The 15,201-nt window shown below is 39.4% G+C and overlaps 1 protein-coding gene across 2 annotated transcripts in view; it reads left to right on the top strand.

The window, feature by feature from the left end:
• LOC148354719 (disintegrin and metalloproteinase domain-containing protein 10) overlaps positions 1-15,201 on the top strand; it is a 45,919-nt gene that overhangs the window by 16,399 nt on the left and 14,319 nt on the right. For both annotated transcript variants that reach the window (XR_015852230.1, XM_088349759.1), the window contains exons 7-8: positions 3,360-3,452; positions 3,536-3,704. Coding sequence is in view for 1 of the 2 variants with exons in the window: in XM_088349759.1 (XP_088205885.1) it covers positions 3,360-3,452; positions 3,536-3,704 (262 nt within the window). In the remaining variant the exon portion in view is untranslated. The remainder of the gene's footprint in view (positions 1-3,359; positions 3,453-3,535; positions 3,705-15,201) is intronic.

Here is a 15,201-nt window from a genome sequence, read left to right as displayed (position 1 = left end):
CGGCTCTCAAACGGCTCACTTGCTTTGATGCATTATATTACGAATTATTATGTTGTATAAAGAAGTTAAGAAAAAAAGGAAGTATAAAAGGAGAAAATGAAAAAAAAGACAGGTTTGTGGTTATCCCTTTAATCGGTATATTACCAACAATAATTTGATGCAGAAAATGAATGAATAATTTGATGATTAAAACTGAATGAATATATAGATTTTTATTATATATTTGTCACCGATTTACAATTTCAACCTCGACAACATTAAATTTTGGGGACCCATAGATCTCTGTTGGGACCAATGTTCCCTCTAAGCTGCGCGCGTGCGCAATCGTGCACTGCCCGCACAATATCAGCGCACAAGAAAATCTATCTGGCGCAATGTTCCCTCTAAACTGCGTGTGTGCGCAACTGCGCACTGCCCAGAGCTCTTTTGCCCACAAGAAAATCTAGCCAGCTCACAAAATTCAGGGTTCGAAATTGCTAATTAAGAAGCGAATTAAGTCAAAGTTACAGTGCATTAAGGTAAAAATACACGGGTTCCCCTGACGTTGTGTTCTAAAAGCAGTCTTTTAAAGTCAAGGTCGAAGTAGAACGAAGTTGAGTAAAGTCAGTAGAGTTTTTCGAGAACCGGCTTCTTCGGCTCGGCTCACTAAAAGGAATCGTCTCTTTCGGGTCCTAAACGGCTCTTAGGGTTGTTTTTGCTTCTTTCATCCCTATATGACCAAAAATTATGTAAAATTTTGCACAAAATGACTTAAAGGAAGGGGTAATAGCAGCTCGGTAGCCTAGATGGCAGGGCGCCCGCTCCGAGACTGGGAGGTCGCTGGTTCAAGCCTCGGCCGAGTCATACCTAAGACTTACAACATTGTTACTCATTGCCTCCCTGCTTGGCGCTCGGCATTTAAGGGTTGGAATTGGGGGGTTTGGTCACCTAATGACTTAAATGGCTACGCCCTGTTTAGCTGCGGCTGCATCGACCCGTACAGTCAAAGTACGGGCCAGGTGTATCGACATTTCGTTCTGTGTGCATGGTTACAAAGAAAGACAATAAAAGTAAATTCTATTCTATTCTAATAGAACAAAAGAGAAAAAATATCAAAATGAAAAAGTAGTGAAAAGCTGAGAAAAAAAAGAAACAAAATGAAGAGAAAATAGAAGGAAAAATTCAGAAAATGCCAGAAAAAAGGAAACAAAGTAAAAAAAAAAAAGTAAATAGAGAACAAAACAAAAAAAGTAACAGTTAGGAAAAAATAAACACAATGAGATCTTTTTTAAAGGAATTAAAAAAAAAATAGAAAAAAACGGAAAAAGAAGAAAATGTTTGTGTTGCATTTAATTTCCAATTATACCAAGTCAATCTTGTTGCCAACATTGTACTTACACTAAATTTTTTGACTAAATACAGTTGTGTATCGTGCAACCGACGAAATAAGCCCCCAAAAATGTTAGTATTATGCGACAAAATATACCAGGAAAAAAAAGAAATGGAAATCTTGTGAAAGAATTGTTGTAAAAACAAATGATGTTTGTAGGTTGTACAATATAGTACATGAGTCAATTCATTTGAAAGAGAAAAATAATTTTGCATTGCCAGAACCTCAGCAAAATGTAACTTGATGTCAAGTTTTGGACATGTTTGATAATGATTTAGTTGCCACACTTGGGATTGCTGTTGCTCACTGTTGTTTCAAGTGTTGCTCACCGACTTTGTGTGAATGCTCAGACCCGTGGAAAATTAGAGGGAACATTGGTTGGGACCCATAGATTTTTGAGCATGCGAGTCCCCGGGACTCATCCCTTTTCAGAGGTAAAATGAACACTGTGTGAGTATGATCAAAAGCTTTATAGATACATTTAAAATACATTTACATGCTAATGAAAAATTACCTTTCATCTACCTTTGGTGTGACATGACTGGAGGTGGTCTAGTGGCGTAGCGAGTGGATGCAGAAGGGGATGAGACAGCAATGACCAATTAAAAATGAAACTGATTTTAAACTTCCCACTTGCTAGGATAGTAATATCCTTAAAATATTTCCTTGCTTTAATCGCCTCCTTAATTTTAATAGTCCCAATTATGAATTGGTTATGGAGATACAACTTAGCGAGGATAGTGTTTCTTGTGCCCTCTTATAATTTGTTGATAACTGCATGTTTCGCTCCCACTATCATCATGTTTTATCTTCTCCCTTTAGCATCACTGCAAGCCTTGGGACACATATTCGCAAAAAAAAATAAAATAGAATACAGTGCAAACAATCACGGCATCGCATGGCTGTTTCCCAAAGTCTTCATAAAGCTCAGGAGACTCTGAACTGAATGAAGAGAAAGGCATTGTGGGAGGTATTTCAGTTAATAGCATCTCTGGATTTTGATGATGCCAAAACACAAAAGTATAGCAGATAAGCATTTTATATGATGTCGACCAATAGCAGACAGACATCTTGAAAGATGTAACTGGGTGTACACAAAATCATCGCAAAGTCTGAATTTTAGAAGTGTTTGGACACATAAAATTTGTTGTTGATGTTGTATAGTGGGGAAAATGTCATAATGGGGGGTCGAAAAATACCTTATTCCACACCAGGGGTGACCAAACTATGGCCCATGGGCCACATCAGGCTATGGGATGTAATCCGGCCCACGAGACGATGCTGAGAGAAGCATGAGAAAAAAAAGCCTCTTCTAGTCAATAAATGACCTGCAGATTTTAATGTCCACTGGATGTCGCCAAAGCCTTGTGCCATTCTACCCATTGTAGCTCTATGCTGACGATTACTTCTCAAACAGAGGCATTTGTACAAACGCCCATTCAGATGTGATTTTATTTAAAAGTATTTATTCAAAGCAATACCATTGCACTCACCTGGATTTGTTACCCTGTGTCCCTGTGTACTACCATAAAAAATACATATTTCATTAAGCTCACGGCCATCATTCAAATAGGCTAACAAACTATTTTTAATTTTAATTTTAGTCATCAACATGTTATATTTCATGCAATAAGACGTAACTTCTGCAGGTAAAAGCAAACGTGAAAAAGAAACGTTTTTTTTCTTATATTACCTATTTTCCTAATGTATTGCCGACGTATCGCATTTAAGACTCTGGCCGCATATACCAAAAATTAAATACATCAGCTATTTTAATTCCCTCTGGCCCAGCACCTGTGCAGATTTTTTTGAACCAAAGTGGCCCACGACTAAAAAAGTTTCGAGACTCCTGTTCAACACCATAACGCAAAAATGTCGTCGCTGTATCCCTGTGTCTACTGTATAGATTTTTGTTCTCAATTACAACTTATGACAACATTTATGACCTACATTACATGCCTTAATGTTTTCTACCTAAAACCTTTCCCAGGTTGCCTCCTACATGCGAGCAGTTAATGACATATTTGATAAAGTGGAATTCGATGGAATCAAGCTGATTAACTTCAAAGTCAAATCCCTCACTGTAAGAAGATAATGAACACCAACAGCAATGGATGGAGGAAGAAAATGTTTACATTCATCCAAAGTATTTGCTCTCATGGTCAGGTCATGACAGAGGAGAACAATACAGACCCCCTCAATCCTCTCTATATTGGCCCAGAGAGGCTGTTGAGTCTTTACTCGGAACACAACTGGGGAAACTTCTGCCTATCGTACCTGCTGACCAACCGAGACTACAGTGGAGTGCTTGGATTGGCCTGGGAAGGAAAAGCCGGTGAGTTGCAACACTTCATGATAATACAGTCTCAAAAATTTACCACCAATGTCATTTTTTCCCATTAAATTCTTAAGCCCAATCCCGACCGAGTTCGACCCGATCCGAATTTCGGTCCTGGTCGGGCCATAAATGTCAATCATTACGTTAGGGTCAAATCGGGCTTCTCTCTCGCTGACCTTTTAAGAAAATGTGTTTATGAAAATTAATGGTTGGTTGGTTGGATCCCTCAACCCAGGGGTGTCCAAACTTTTTGCAAAGGGGCCAGTTTTTGTGTGTTAAAAATGTAGGGGGGCCAACCTTGGCGGACAGTCTTTAAATACATTTCAGCGAGCCGTTCTGTGTTTCAGCTATCTTAAGCATATGTTTTGGTTGATTTGAAACATGCATACCAAAAATCACCATGGCAGTTTAATATTTACAGAATTTTTAAACACAATAACAGAGAAATTGTCATATCAACAAGTGCAGGACTCATTGAAAAATATGACAGTAACTATAAATGTTGATTGGTACACCTCTCTCTCCCTCTCGCTTGGCGACCCGGGACAGGACGTGCGGTGGTGATGTGCGCACTAGCGGTGTAGCGTGCTTTGTGCGTACCTTGCAGTCCAACCCTGCAGGCTTTCACTCCAGAAAAATAATCAAACATAACCCACCTCAATGAAAAGTGATGACTTGTCCGCATTAGTGTGATGGGTGAAACAGATCTGGAGTGAGGGACAAAGGCCAGGTCTGTCACGAGGTGGACCGGACCAGAACGGAGGCAGGAGGCAGGAAGGGAGAACTCAATTGCGTAGACGATCAAAACTTTTATTTAGTAAAATAAAAGTCGTCCAAAACTAAGGGACAAGACAGAACAAACAGGCTTTAACTAAAAACGTGCAAACACAGGTTTCTTCCGACTCAAACAAAACAGGACATGGCAAAACAGAACGGGAGATGCAGACAGAAAATGCAAATCAGAAAATGCAATGAGCCAGCACCCGCAAAACCCACAACCCACCCTTAAGTAGCACACACGCAATTGGCTGATCTCCTTCAGCTGGTGCCCAGGGGGCGGGGCCAGCCGGTCGCCACAGCGACCATGCTGGCCATGACAAGGTCTGGCTCAATGGCAGTAGTATTGATGCGCAAGATGTCTTGTAAGTGAGAGTCCAATAGCCGTGTCCTCACATGGCTCTTATTTAAGTTCATAACCGAGAATGTCTTCTCACACAAATACATCGACCCAAACAAGCTTAGCATTTTCTTACCAAATGCTCTAATCTCTGGAAACCTGTTCTTATTCAGCTGTCTGTAAAAGTTGGCGAGAGTAAGCTGCAGGTGCTGACCGCGGATCTCTGCGTCACACTGCAGCTCAATGGCCTCCAGTTGCAAATGGTCTGGAACATCATCTGTGTCCACAGAGAAAGGTGAAGAAAAAAGAGTGATCTCCTTCTCGATTGCTGCAAAGTCCTGAAAGCGTTGTTTAAACTCTTCGGCCAGAGATGAAATATCTGACGCGTACCTCCTTGTTTGCACAATGACATCGCTCTTTCGGAATCTGGCCATGATTTCTTGCAGCGCTGGAAAGTGTGCAGTGCTGGGCTGGGTCGACGATAGTTGCAGCTTGATTCCAAAGGCCTTGACATGTGAATATAGTTGGCTTATGACTGAATCTGGTCCTTGGAGACTGGTGTTGAGGACATTAAGATGCTTTGTAATGTCAACTCGAAACCCCAAATCAGCTAGCCAAATAGGGTCACTTAGTTCTCCCATAGGTTGTCCTTTTTCAGCTAAAAACTCACAGATTTCTTGCCTAAGTGAGTAGAAGCGTGACAGTGCAGAACCCCAACTGAGCCATCTTACGTCATTGTGATAGACAAGATCTCCATATTCCTCATGAATCTCGCTGAGAAACTGTTGGAACTGACGGTGGCATAGCGTTCTGGAGCGGATGTAGTTAATTTACTTCATCACTGGTCCCATAACATGTTCGTATCGGAGAAGTTTAGCACACAGAACTTGCTGATGAATGATGCAATGGAGTTTTGCAGCTTTCCCTCCTTCTTCACTTACTTTGTTACTTATTACTGTTGCTAATCCGCTTTGTTTGCCAGTCATCAATGGCGTGCCATCCGTAATTATCCCAGAAATTTTATTCCACAGGATTTTCATGTTATCCACGGCAGCGCAATCAGAAGAGAATAAATCTGTTCCTCTTGTTTAGTTTTTCAGGCTCTGTAGGTCAAGTAGTTCTTCAGTAATATTCATTTCGTTGTCCACTCCTCTCCAAAAAATAAGTAACTGAGCAGTGTCAGAGGCGTCTGTGCTTTTGTCGCAAGCTAGTGAAAAAAAGTCAAACTCCTTTCCTCTGACTCCCAATTGTTTTTTGATGTCCGATGACACCTCCTCAATCCTGCGCGCCACAGTGTTACGTGCCAGGCAGACTTTGGCAAACTCTTGCTGCTTCTCAGGACAGATATTTTTTACCATTGTCATCACACAGTCTTTGATTAATTTACCCTCGGTGAAAGGTTTCCAATGCTTTGCAATCAGCGCTGCTACCTTTGTAGCATTTTCGTTTGACTCTTGAGCTTTTGTAAAATATTCCTGCTGTGACATTAAGCTAGCTTAAAGATGTTTCAGTTTTTCGCTGCGTTCATTACCTGTGATCTTGTCATATGCGTCAGCATGTTTCGTTTGGTAATGTCGCTTCACATTGAACTCTTTAAAACTGTCTCTTTATACTGTCTCTTTACAAATTGTCGGTTAATGTAACTTCTGCAGACACAGAAATATGAAAGATGTAATTGTTATTTTATACAGTCTTGTTTAACTTCCATTAGAAAAGACAGGCTATAATATCATAAATAACCTCTCCTCTGTCTGAGTCCTCGCAAATAAAATATGAAATTTCAGGTTTTCTTCGGGCTCTGACCTGAAAATCAAGTTTATTGGGTGGCCTAAGGCTGGGTCGGGATTTAATACCCGCGGGCCAGGGTCTAGATTTTTTTAGGCATGATCTGGCCTCTGTGTGAAATAAGAGAAATGTACAAAATAATTCCTGATAAATAATATATTTTTTTAAATCACATGACATTTACTGTTTCTTTTTAGGTATTTTTAATTTGCTCATTGTGAAGGTTAACATCTGAGATCCAAACAGAAAGGACACCATATCGTCATTGTCTTATGGAAAACTATCTCCCAATAGTGATTTTTAAAAGGTAAAAAAAAAATCACTGTTATTGGTCAAAAATAAAATTTGGAGATCTTTTTGACATGAAAAAAGATACATTTAATATTGACAGGTTCAAAAATCATTAACGGTACTCTTTAAGTAACTCTTGAAAAAAAACATTGAGCGAAATTTTAAATGATAATCAAACAATCAGTACAGTGGCCTGTTCTATAGCTGCATTGTTAAAATTATATATTACGTGCATTCCTTGCAATTTAATGCTTACCCATTGGGTATATTTATCATTATAATTGTATGCATGTCATTCATATTCTGCAAACCAATTCATCCATTATCTGCACCGCTTGTTCTCAGTAGGGTCGCGGGGGTGCCAGAGCCCGCCTCAGCTATCTTCGGGCAGTGGGCAGAGGACACCCTGAACTGGTTGCCAGACAGTCGCAGGGCACACAGAGACAGACAACTCACTTGCTCATTCACTCCTAGGGACAATTTGGACCGGCAAATTAACCTGAAATGCATGTTTTGGGAATCTGGGAGGAAACCGGATTGCCCGTAGGAAAGCCACGCAAGCACAGGGTGAACATGCAAACTCTGCACATAATGGCTGGTAGCGCAAATGCAAACCAATTAATTCTACTAAATCTTTGCCAAAAATACTTTCACATGTTTCCCCTTGAAAAATTGCTTCAAACTAAAATACAAAACAATAGGAAAATTCCAGTCTTTCACATATAACAAAGAGCAAAGATATTTGTGTGTCCAGTCCACTCTCTCACAAAGTTCTTTGACTTGAAAGGTGAGAAAATATTAGTCTGCTCTGCATCCCACTGTCCGTGTTTGAATATCCACATGGTGCACTGAGGTTTATTGCCCATATGACTTGTTGGACCTCCCTGGTCTTGAAGAGTGACTAGAAAGCTGAAGTCTCATCTCTCATCTCATCTCATTAGCCGTACCGCTTATCCTCATTAGGGTCGCGGGGGGGCTGGAGCCCATCCCAGCCATCTCGGAATCGATACAGTTTTATATGTACTTTCTATATGTGAAAAATATTTCCATTCAGGTTTTCCTAGAACAAAAGGTCACAGAGGTGCCAGAATCCTTAATTCCTTTAGGGACCAAAATGAAACCTCAAAAGACATTAACTGTTGTTTTAAGAAATTTGCTTTAAGATTTGTATCCTGTACATTACATGCGTGATTGTAATTGTTATGCAGCTGGGAATTGGGCCGATATAAAAGCATTCTTCCTGCTTTGTTTGCCGTACATAGTCTATGATTGGCTAACCAAGGGAGGCGTGAAAGCAGACTGCCTCAATGACATGTGATTAGGCACCAACGAACCTTTGGCACCCGAACACACCACCGCTTTTGACGCCACCCCCAGACGTCTTAAAGGCTGCATTCCATGGAACGATCGCCATGGGGATGTCTCACGTGAGGAGGGCCGATTTGTTGCCAATGGGATTGTTGACCCCCACCATGTGACTGGTCAATGCGTTTCTAATCACATTTGACCTCAAATGACCGAGTCTATCAAACCTAATTCTATCGGTTCATTGCCGTGGCTGGCTAATATGAGTCTGAGAGTGAGATCCCCCCCACCCTGTGTCCTTGCAACAACACGCATATGCAACACCCCCATTAATCTCACAAGATTCTTTCTCAACTTGGGTGTCTTATATCAATGAAGATAGGAGGTGGGAGTGTAATTGGCAGCCTCAACGCACTAGACCACAAGAAAGTTCCATCTTTGCTTTAAACAATGTTTTACTATTGTTTGCTTCGGTTTTACTGACCTAATTACCTTAAAACGTAGTTTGTGTTGATCTGTTTATACACAAAGACAGTTGTTTTAAACTGTTGTAACTTGAGTGTATTGCTTTTTGAAAAAGTAACACTTTAAAAAGTGTTTAACTAACACGCTTTTTCTAGTGTTACTCAACACCTGCAATGTTGCTGTGTAATTACATCTACTTAAAAATTGAAAAACACACAATTAGCCTCTTATTATACACCCCCCATATAAAACATTAATCTACTCTGAGTCAGGGATCACAAGGTGAAAATGTTGCCATTAGAAGACTTTGTTGACATAAACTTTTAATTATTCTAAATAAATGTCCAGATCATCGATTTATTATGGCCAAATTCTTTATCGAGTGTGATAATATTTCTGCCTTCCTCGTATTCATTGCTTAGTTTCCATTGTTATCATGTTTTACTCCTCCCTTTATCATCATCTCAAGTCTTGGGACCCGTAACTAATCAATACTGTAAAAAAATACGGTATTTAATTGCTTGCTAAGTCTTTACAAAGCACACAAGTTTCTTAACTGGAAAAAGAGAGAAAAATAAATTATAGCGGAAAGTGCAGCCAATAGCATATCAGCATCTTTATGACGCAGTGACTCAAATCAATAAAAAAACAGAATCTTACATGGTCGACCAAACCAATAGTGGACAGGCATCTAAGAGACATAACTCACCATATGCACAAAAACCACAAAGTTTGAATTTTTAAAAAGTTTTTTGGCACACAAAAGAAATGGTTTCTGAAATTGCCATAATGAGGCAGAAAAGACATCTTATTCCACGCCTTAACCCAAAAACATCGTAGGGTAGGAATGCCATAAAATGGCGTCTACAGCTACTGTTTAGATGGAATTGCATACTTGAATACCTAAATATTTCATGCTTAGCTAGTGCTAATATATGCAAACATTGTACTTTTTTCCCAGCAACAAGACAGAATTAATGTTATATACAACGGATATAGTGATTTTTAATTTTGCATCAAAATAAGAATCATTTAAGTTATTTTAAGGCTCAAAGAATAAAGTAACAATTGGCAAGCACAGGTGTCCCATTCAGAAATCTACATCTGCAATCCAACTCAAACACTATGAAGAAGGCTTCTATCTTTTAAGTCTCCTATTTGTGTGACTTCTCCTGAAAGCCCAAATACAGTCTTGAAAAAGAATCATCTGCACAGCCTTGACATTGAAACGTGTGTGCTTTTTTGCCTAATCCTGATACAGTATGGGATGTCAAAAAGAAGGGGAAAACATTGCTTTTACTTTACAATGATAATATGATAGAGTGGATGAGGGTCATTGAACTTTGAAGGAAATAAGTCCCTGGACTTTTGTTACCTTATTTGTTTTGAACAATATGAAAACGCCCTGGGAGAATAGTATTTTATTAGCCAATATTTCCTGAAGTTGGCTCCTGTCCCTTCGTACACGTGTTGTTGTTGTGTAAGGGATCTAAAGAGATTGTTTTCGGATGTGTTTTTCCAAGCGGCTAATAATAATCCTTTAGGGGCACCCTTTCTCAGGCCAAGATGAGGAGGAAAGGAAAAAAAGGGCAGGTCTTCTGCCCGCAGCCTGCCAAAATCCACAACCGAGGCTTTTCAGAACTCTTTCTAGGAAGTTCGGCTCCTTGAATGAGCCTTTTAGCGAGGGTTTGGGACAGAGCTTGGGGGCTGAAAAGTAGTTTGTACAAGTAGAATTTCGAATGAGTTGTTTTCCTCAAGCACTAGTGGCCTGGCAAATTATAAACCATTGATTAAAGCAAAACAAGAGTATCTTCCTTTTTTGACGCCTTGTCTCTTCAATGGAGTTTGAGACACTTTTGTTGTCGTCACAAAAAATCACAATGGCACCCAAAAAAACAAGCTGATGGGAGATACAGAAGCCCACACAGCTGGTTCCCACACTTCTAAATGGCACCTGGTAAGCTCGCATTTCTGTGAAGTGGGGATATCTTTAACAGGCGAGCACACTTCCCTTCCTCCCAAATGGGGATTCCACAGGTCACATTACGCAAGATGTATTACGTAAAAAAAAAGTGTGACGAAGCTTAAACACACATAGCAGGAGTTGGCAACAGATCGAAGTGGCACCCATGGGCAATTACAGTAGCTGACCTTTAGGGGTGCTCAGTGCACATTTTAGAGTCTAGCAAAAAGTATGGTGCAGCAATCTAGCAAGCCAGAACAGTTTACGGTCAAATAGGGCTGCACGATTTAGGAAATAACCTAATGTTGATTTTTCAGACCTGTATTGCAATTGCGATGTTATTTTCCATTTTAAAAGAAGAGTGCATTTCTGTGCTTGGTATGTTTTAATTACGTAAACATAGTAACTTGCAAACTTACATCGAGATGACCTTCTTGGAGACTGAGAGTACAGGACAACTGTATAGAATTGCAGTTGAATAAATGGTCTTTATTGTCATTATACAAAAATTCAACGAAATTGGAGGACTACTTCTTGCAGTGTAAGAAAGCGATTTAGCGAGCGGATGGCTAGGTAAACGCTAGTGATGGGTAACCGGGACTTGTACAAGGGCTTAATGATATTGAAGAGTCACTAATCTAGAGGTTTTCCACAAGTAGTAGCTCCAAGTCACCCGTTTCATTGGTAATGGATCTGGCGTTGGTGATTAGATAGATAGATAGATACTTTATTCATTCCCATAGGGAAATTCACACATCCAGCAGTATCCTTGTGTTGAAAATAAAACAATAAAAAAGTAAAAGGAATATAATACATAAATACCCAATGTAACGTGTTGATATAGAGAAATTGGTAATTATGGTTGTATGGTTTAAAACACAGTTCACACAACAGCTAAATAGCCACGTTTGTCAGTGGTGGCTTAAACGTTGTTAGCCTATATGTTAGCTTTCCTTTCTGACGCCGCCTCAGTCAATTCCCGGACGCGATAAAAATCCAGGCGGCACCCGCTGGTGATCAGCTTTTCTTGCCCTTTGAGACTCTTTGTGATGAAGGGCTATACAAATAAAAATGGCTTGACTTGACTTGTGCTCTTCTGACTTTCCTCCCATTTAGTCGAACAGTTCATTTTCAATGTAGTGGGCCTTTAAAGTTACGAGCTGTCGTAATTGTTTTGGTAGCCAGTTGGAACATACGTCTTGAAAACTTTGCCTCATATTTTTTGGATGGTGCCATTAAAAACTGCTTCTAAATGGCCGGCGCTGTTAAACCCTAAAATGTGAGAATTCTTGTTGGCCAAACACTCCATCACTCAAATAACAAACTGGAAGTATAAATACTTAAAAAATTGCAGTGTTATGCAGTTACACTAGCAAACTTTGTCACAACGCTTTTATTTTCAGCCTCATTGCCTGCTTCCCTGCATATGGAGGTAATCAATCAAAATAAAAAGAAATCACCGTCTATTTTTAGAATCAATAATTTAGATACCTGATGTAAAGAATATCCTATGAATGTCAACTCCTCAGGTAAATCGATTCCCATTATAAATGTCCTGCATGGTATAGGGCTGATTGTTTTTGTTTGTGATCAAAACAAAACACTTTTAGAACACATTTTTATGGTAGGGTTCACAAACCTTTTTGAAGCTGAGAGCTACTTTTTGGTTACTGATAAGTGCAAAGGGATACAGGTTTTATATACATTTTTAAAATAATGTATCACGTTATTACTGTTATGTTATTACCACGTGGTAAATGTTGAATGAATTAGGGTTAAAATGGTCTCAATTAATCACTAAAGCACTATGACAATTATAAATAAAATTTCCCAGAAAATCACAATGATTCATTCCTTGTGAGCTATTTTTAGAGCCAGCAGCTGTCCTTTCAGCTGTTCTTCAGGGGCTACCTGGTGTCCACAGGCACCACATTGGTGATCTTTGGACTAACATATGAAAATGCAATAGTGACCTTTTACTAAATTATCGTATCTTAAAATGATCTTAAATCATCGTTACAGGTTATTGCAGATAGAAGTCTGCCCCACGCCAGTGATTTCTTACACATACCAATTTTGAAAACATGTTTTATTTTGAATAGTTAAATTAATAAACATAGTTGACACCTATTTTCTGGCAGGTCATAGGCCAATCTAGTAACCAAACTAATATAAATGTATAGTCTTTAAAATTCTAACGAGACGTAAATTACAGAGAGCAAAATCCAAACAGTTTACAGTATGTCACAATGGTGAATACACAACTCACGATTCGAGATTTCATTATAACGTTCAATAAAACATCACTGAATAAATGCTTTGACAAGAAGAAGTACTGTATTTAAACAAAGGCCATAGCTTACTGGAAAGATATCTTCTGATCTGATGAGAAAAAATATTTTTTGGGGGGCTGAGATTGTGTGAAGCGTGTGTGGCAGCAACCAGGAGTACAAACATGTTTGTATTGTTTCAATGTTAAGCATGGTGATGGGAATGTCATGGTTTCGGGCTCCATGAGTGCAAGTGGAATTGGGGAGCTGCATTTCATTAAGGGAAACAAAAACTCAGTGATGTGCTGTGAAATACTGAAGCAGAGAATGATTTGTTCCTTCCAGAAACTGGGTCACAGGGCAATGTTCCAGCCTGACAATGACCACCAATACACTTCTAAGATGAACAAGGCTTTTCTAAAGGGGAAACGGGTAAAGGGGATGTACTCGCCAAGGATGTCTCTAGATATATATCCAAGAGAACATCTTTGGGGCATCCTCAAGTGGAAAGTGGAGAAGCACAAGATCTTGAATTACCCCCAGCTAAGTCATGTTGTCATGGAGGAGTGGAAAAGCACTCCAGTGGCAATTGTTGAGGCTCTAGTGAAATCCATGGCCAAGCGGATTGAAATGGTTCTGCAAAATCATGGTGGCCACAAAAAATATTGAACCTCAGGAACTTTTACTTGAGGATGTACTCACTTTTGATACCAAGGGTTTAGCTTCTAATGGCTATAGTTTGAGTTTTTGTGGGGGGTGATACATTTACACTGCTATATAATCTTTACACAGACTAACTTTTATTGTCTCAAAGTGATGTTTTTTTCGTGTTGTTCAATTAAACATAATGATGAAATCTCTGCAGAAATGTGAGTGATGTACAGTGGGACCTCACTACTTTGCGGTTCGACGTTTGCGGGTTCAGAGCTTCGCAGGCCTAAAAAATAATAATAATAAAGTAAAATAATATCTTTTTTATTATTATTTTTTAAAAATTTTTATTCTTTTTTAAGCATTTTTGAAGAGGCGTCGCTACTTCGTGGTTCCACTTTTGCGGGTTCAGAGCTTCGCAGGTCTAAAAAATAATAATAATAAAATAAAATAATTAAAAAAAAAATATATATATATATTTTTAAGTATTTTTGAAGGGGCATCGCTACTATCTAAAAATATAATTATATATATATATATATATATATATATATATATATATATATATATATTTTTTTTTTTTTTTTTTTTTTTTTTTTTTTCAAGGGGCGCCACTACTTTGCGGATTTTCACTATTCGCGGGTGGTTTTGGTCCCCATTAACTGCGATAATCGAGGTCCCACTGTACTTACATTTGTGACATACTGTAGTTTATGTGATTAGCTGATAGATTGGCTAAGAAATGCTTGGATTAATCAAATACAAAATAATTTAAGGCACTTCTACCTTTTTTTTAAAGTTTGGTGGATGCTAACACAAAAGAAGCACATAAAATGTCGGTCGCAGCTGCACAGATTGTGGGAAAGTCGTATAATCAGGGACACTCCGATCCAGGAAACCAGATAACTCCACCGATCAGCGTGGCATTGTTTTCAAACACGTGCCGCCTGCAAAAACCTTCAAACGTCACCGTGTCACATCGACTCGGCCGTGATCACTGGCTCTCTCACAGGTTCCCCTTTAACCAATTGCATTCTGTACACCCAGTCCTTTGAATGACATCAAAAACCCTGGTTGCAGGATGACCACCTGTTGGTAAACACATGGTAACCCATATTAGGACTGTTACATAAACCCGCCATTGGGCTAAGGGTAGGCTAGCGGTCAGAGAGCTACATGTTCCCGGTTGTCTGTGGGCCTCTTAAGAGGTTGATAACTTCAGCAGGCATTACCTTGTTGGTTTAAAGCATTTCCAGTAGCGCAAGGTCACTTATGTAATCGGGTCAAATGTATGTAGGAACACTTTGATGGTCCAGTTAACTAAAAGTAGTTGATTTACTATCAAAATCTGACATTGCCATATTGTTGCTATTTGTTCATTAAGACAAGATTAAAGTAACAATGTCTTCTCAACTCATTAGCTACACCGCTTATCCTCAGTAGGGTGCCCATCCCAGCAATCATCGGGCAGTGGGCAGGGGACACCCTGAACTGGTTGCCAGCCAATCGCAGGGCACACGGGGACAGACAACTCACTCGCTCATTCATACCTAGGGACAATTTGGACCGGCCAATTCACCTGAATGCATGTTTTTGGAATGTGGGAGGAAACCCACGCAAGCACGGGGAGAACATACAAACTCCGCA

The sequence above is a fragment of the Urocampus carinirostris genome, chromosome 12, assembly GCF_059441175.1.
Source record: "Urocampus carinirostris isolate Australia breed hairy pipefish chromosome 12, RoL_Ucar_1.0, whole genome shotgun sequence".
Classification (NCBI taxonomy): Eukaryota; Metazoa; Chordata; class Actinopteri; order Syngnathiformes; family Syngnathidae; genus Urocampus; species Urocampus carinirostris.
This window is presented reverse-complemented; position numbering and strand designations above follow the sequence as displayed.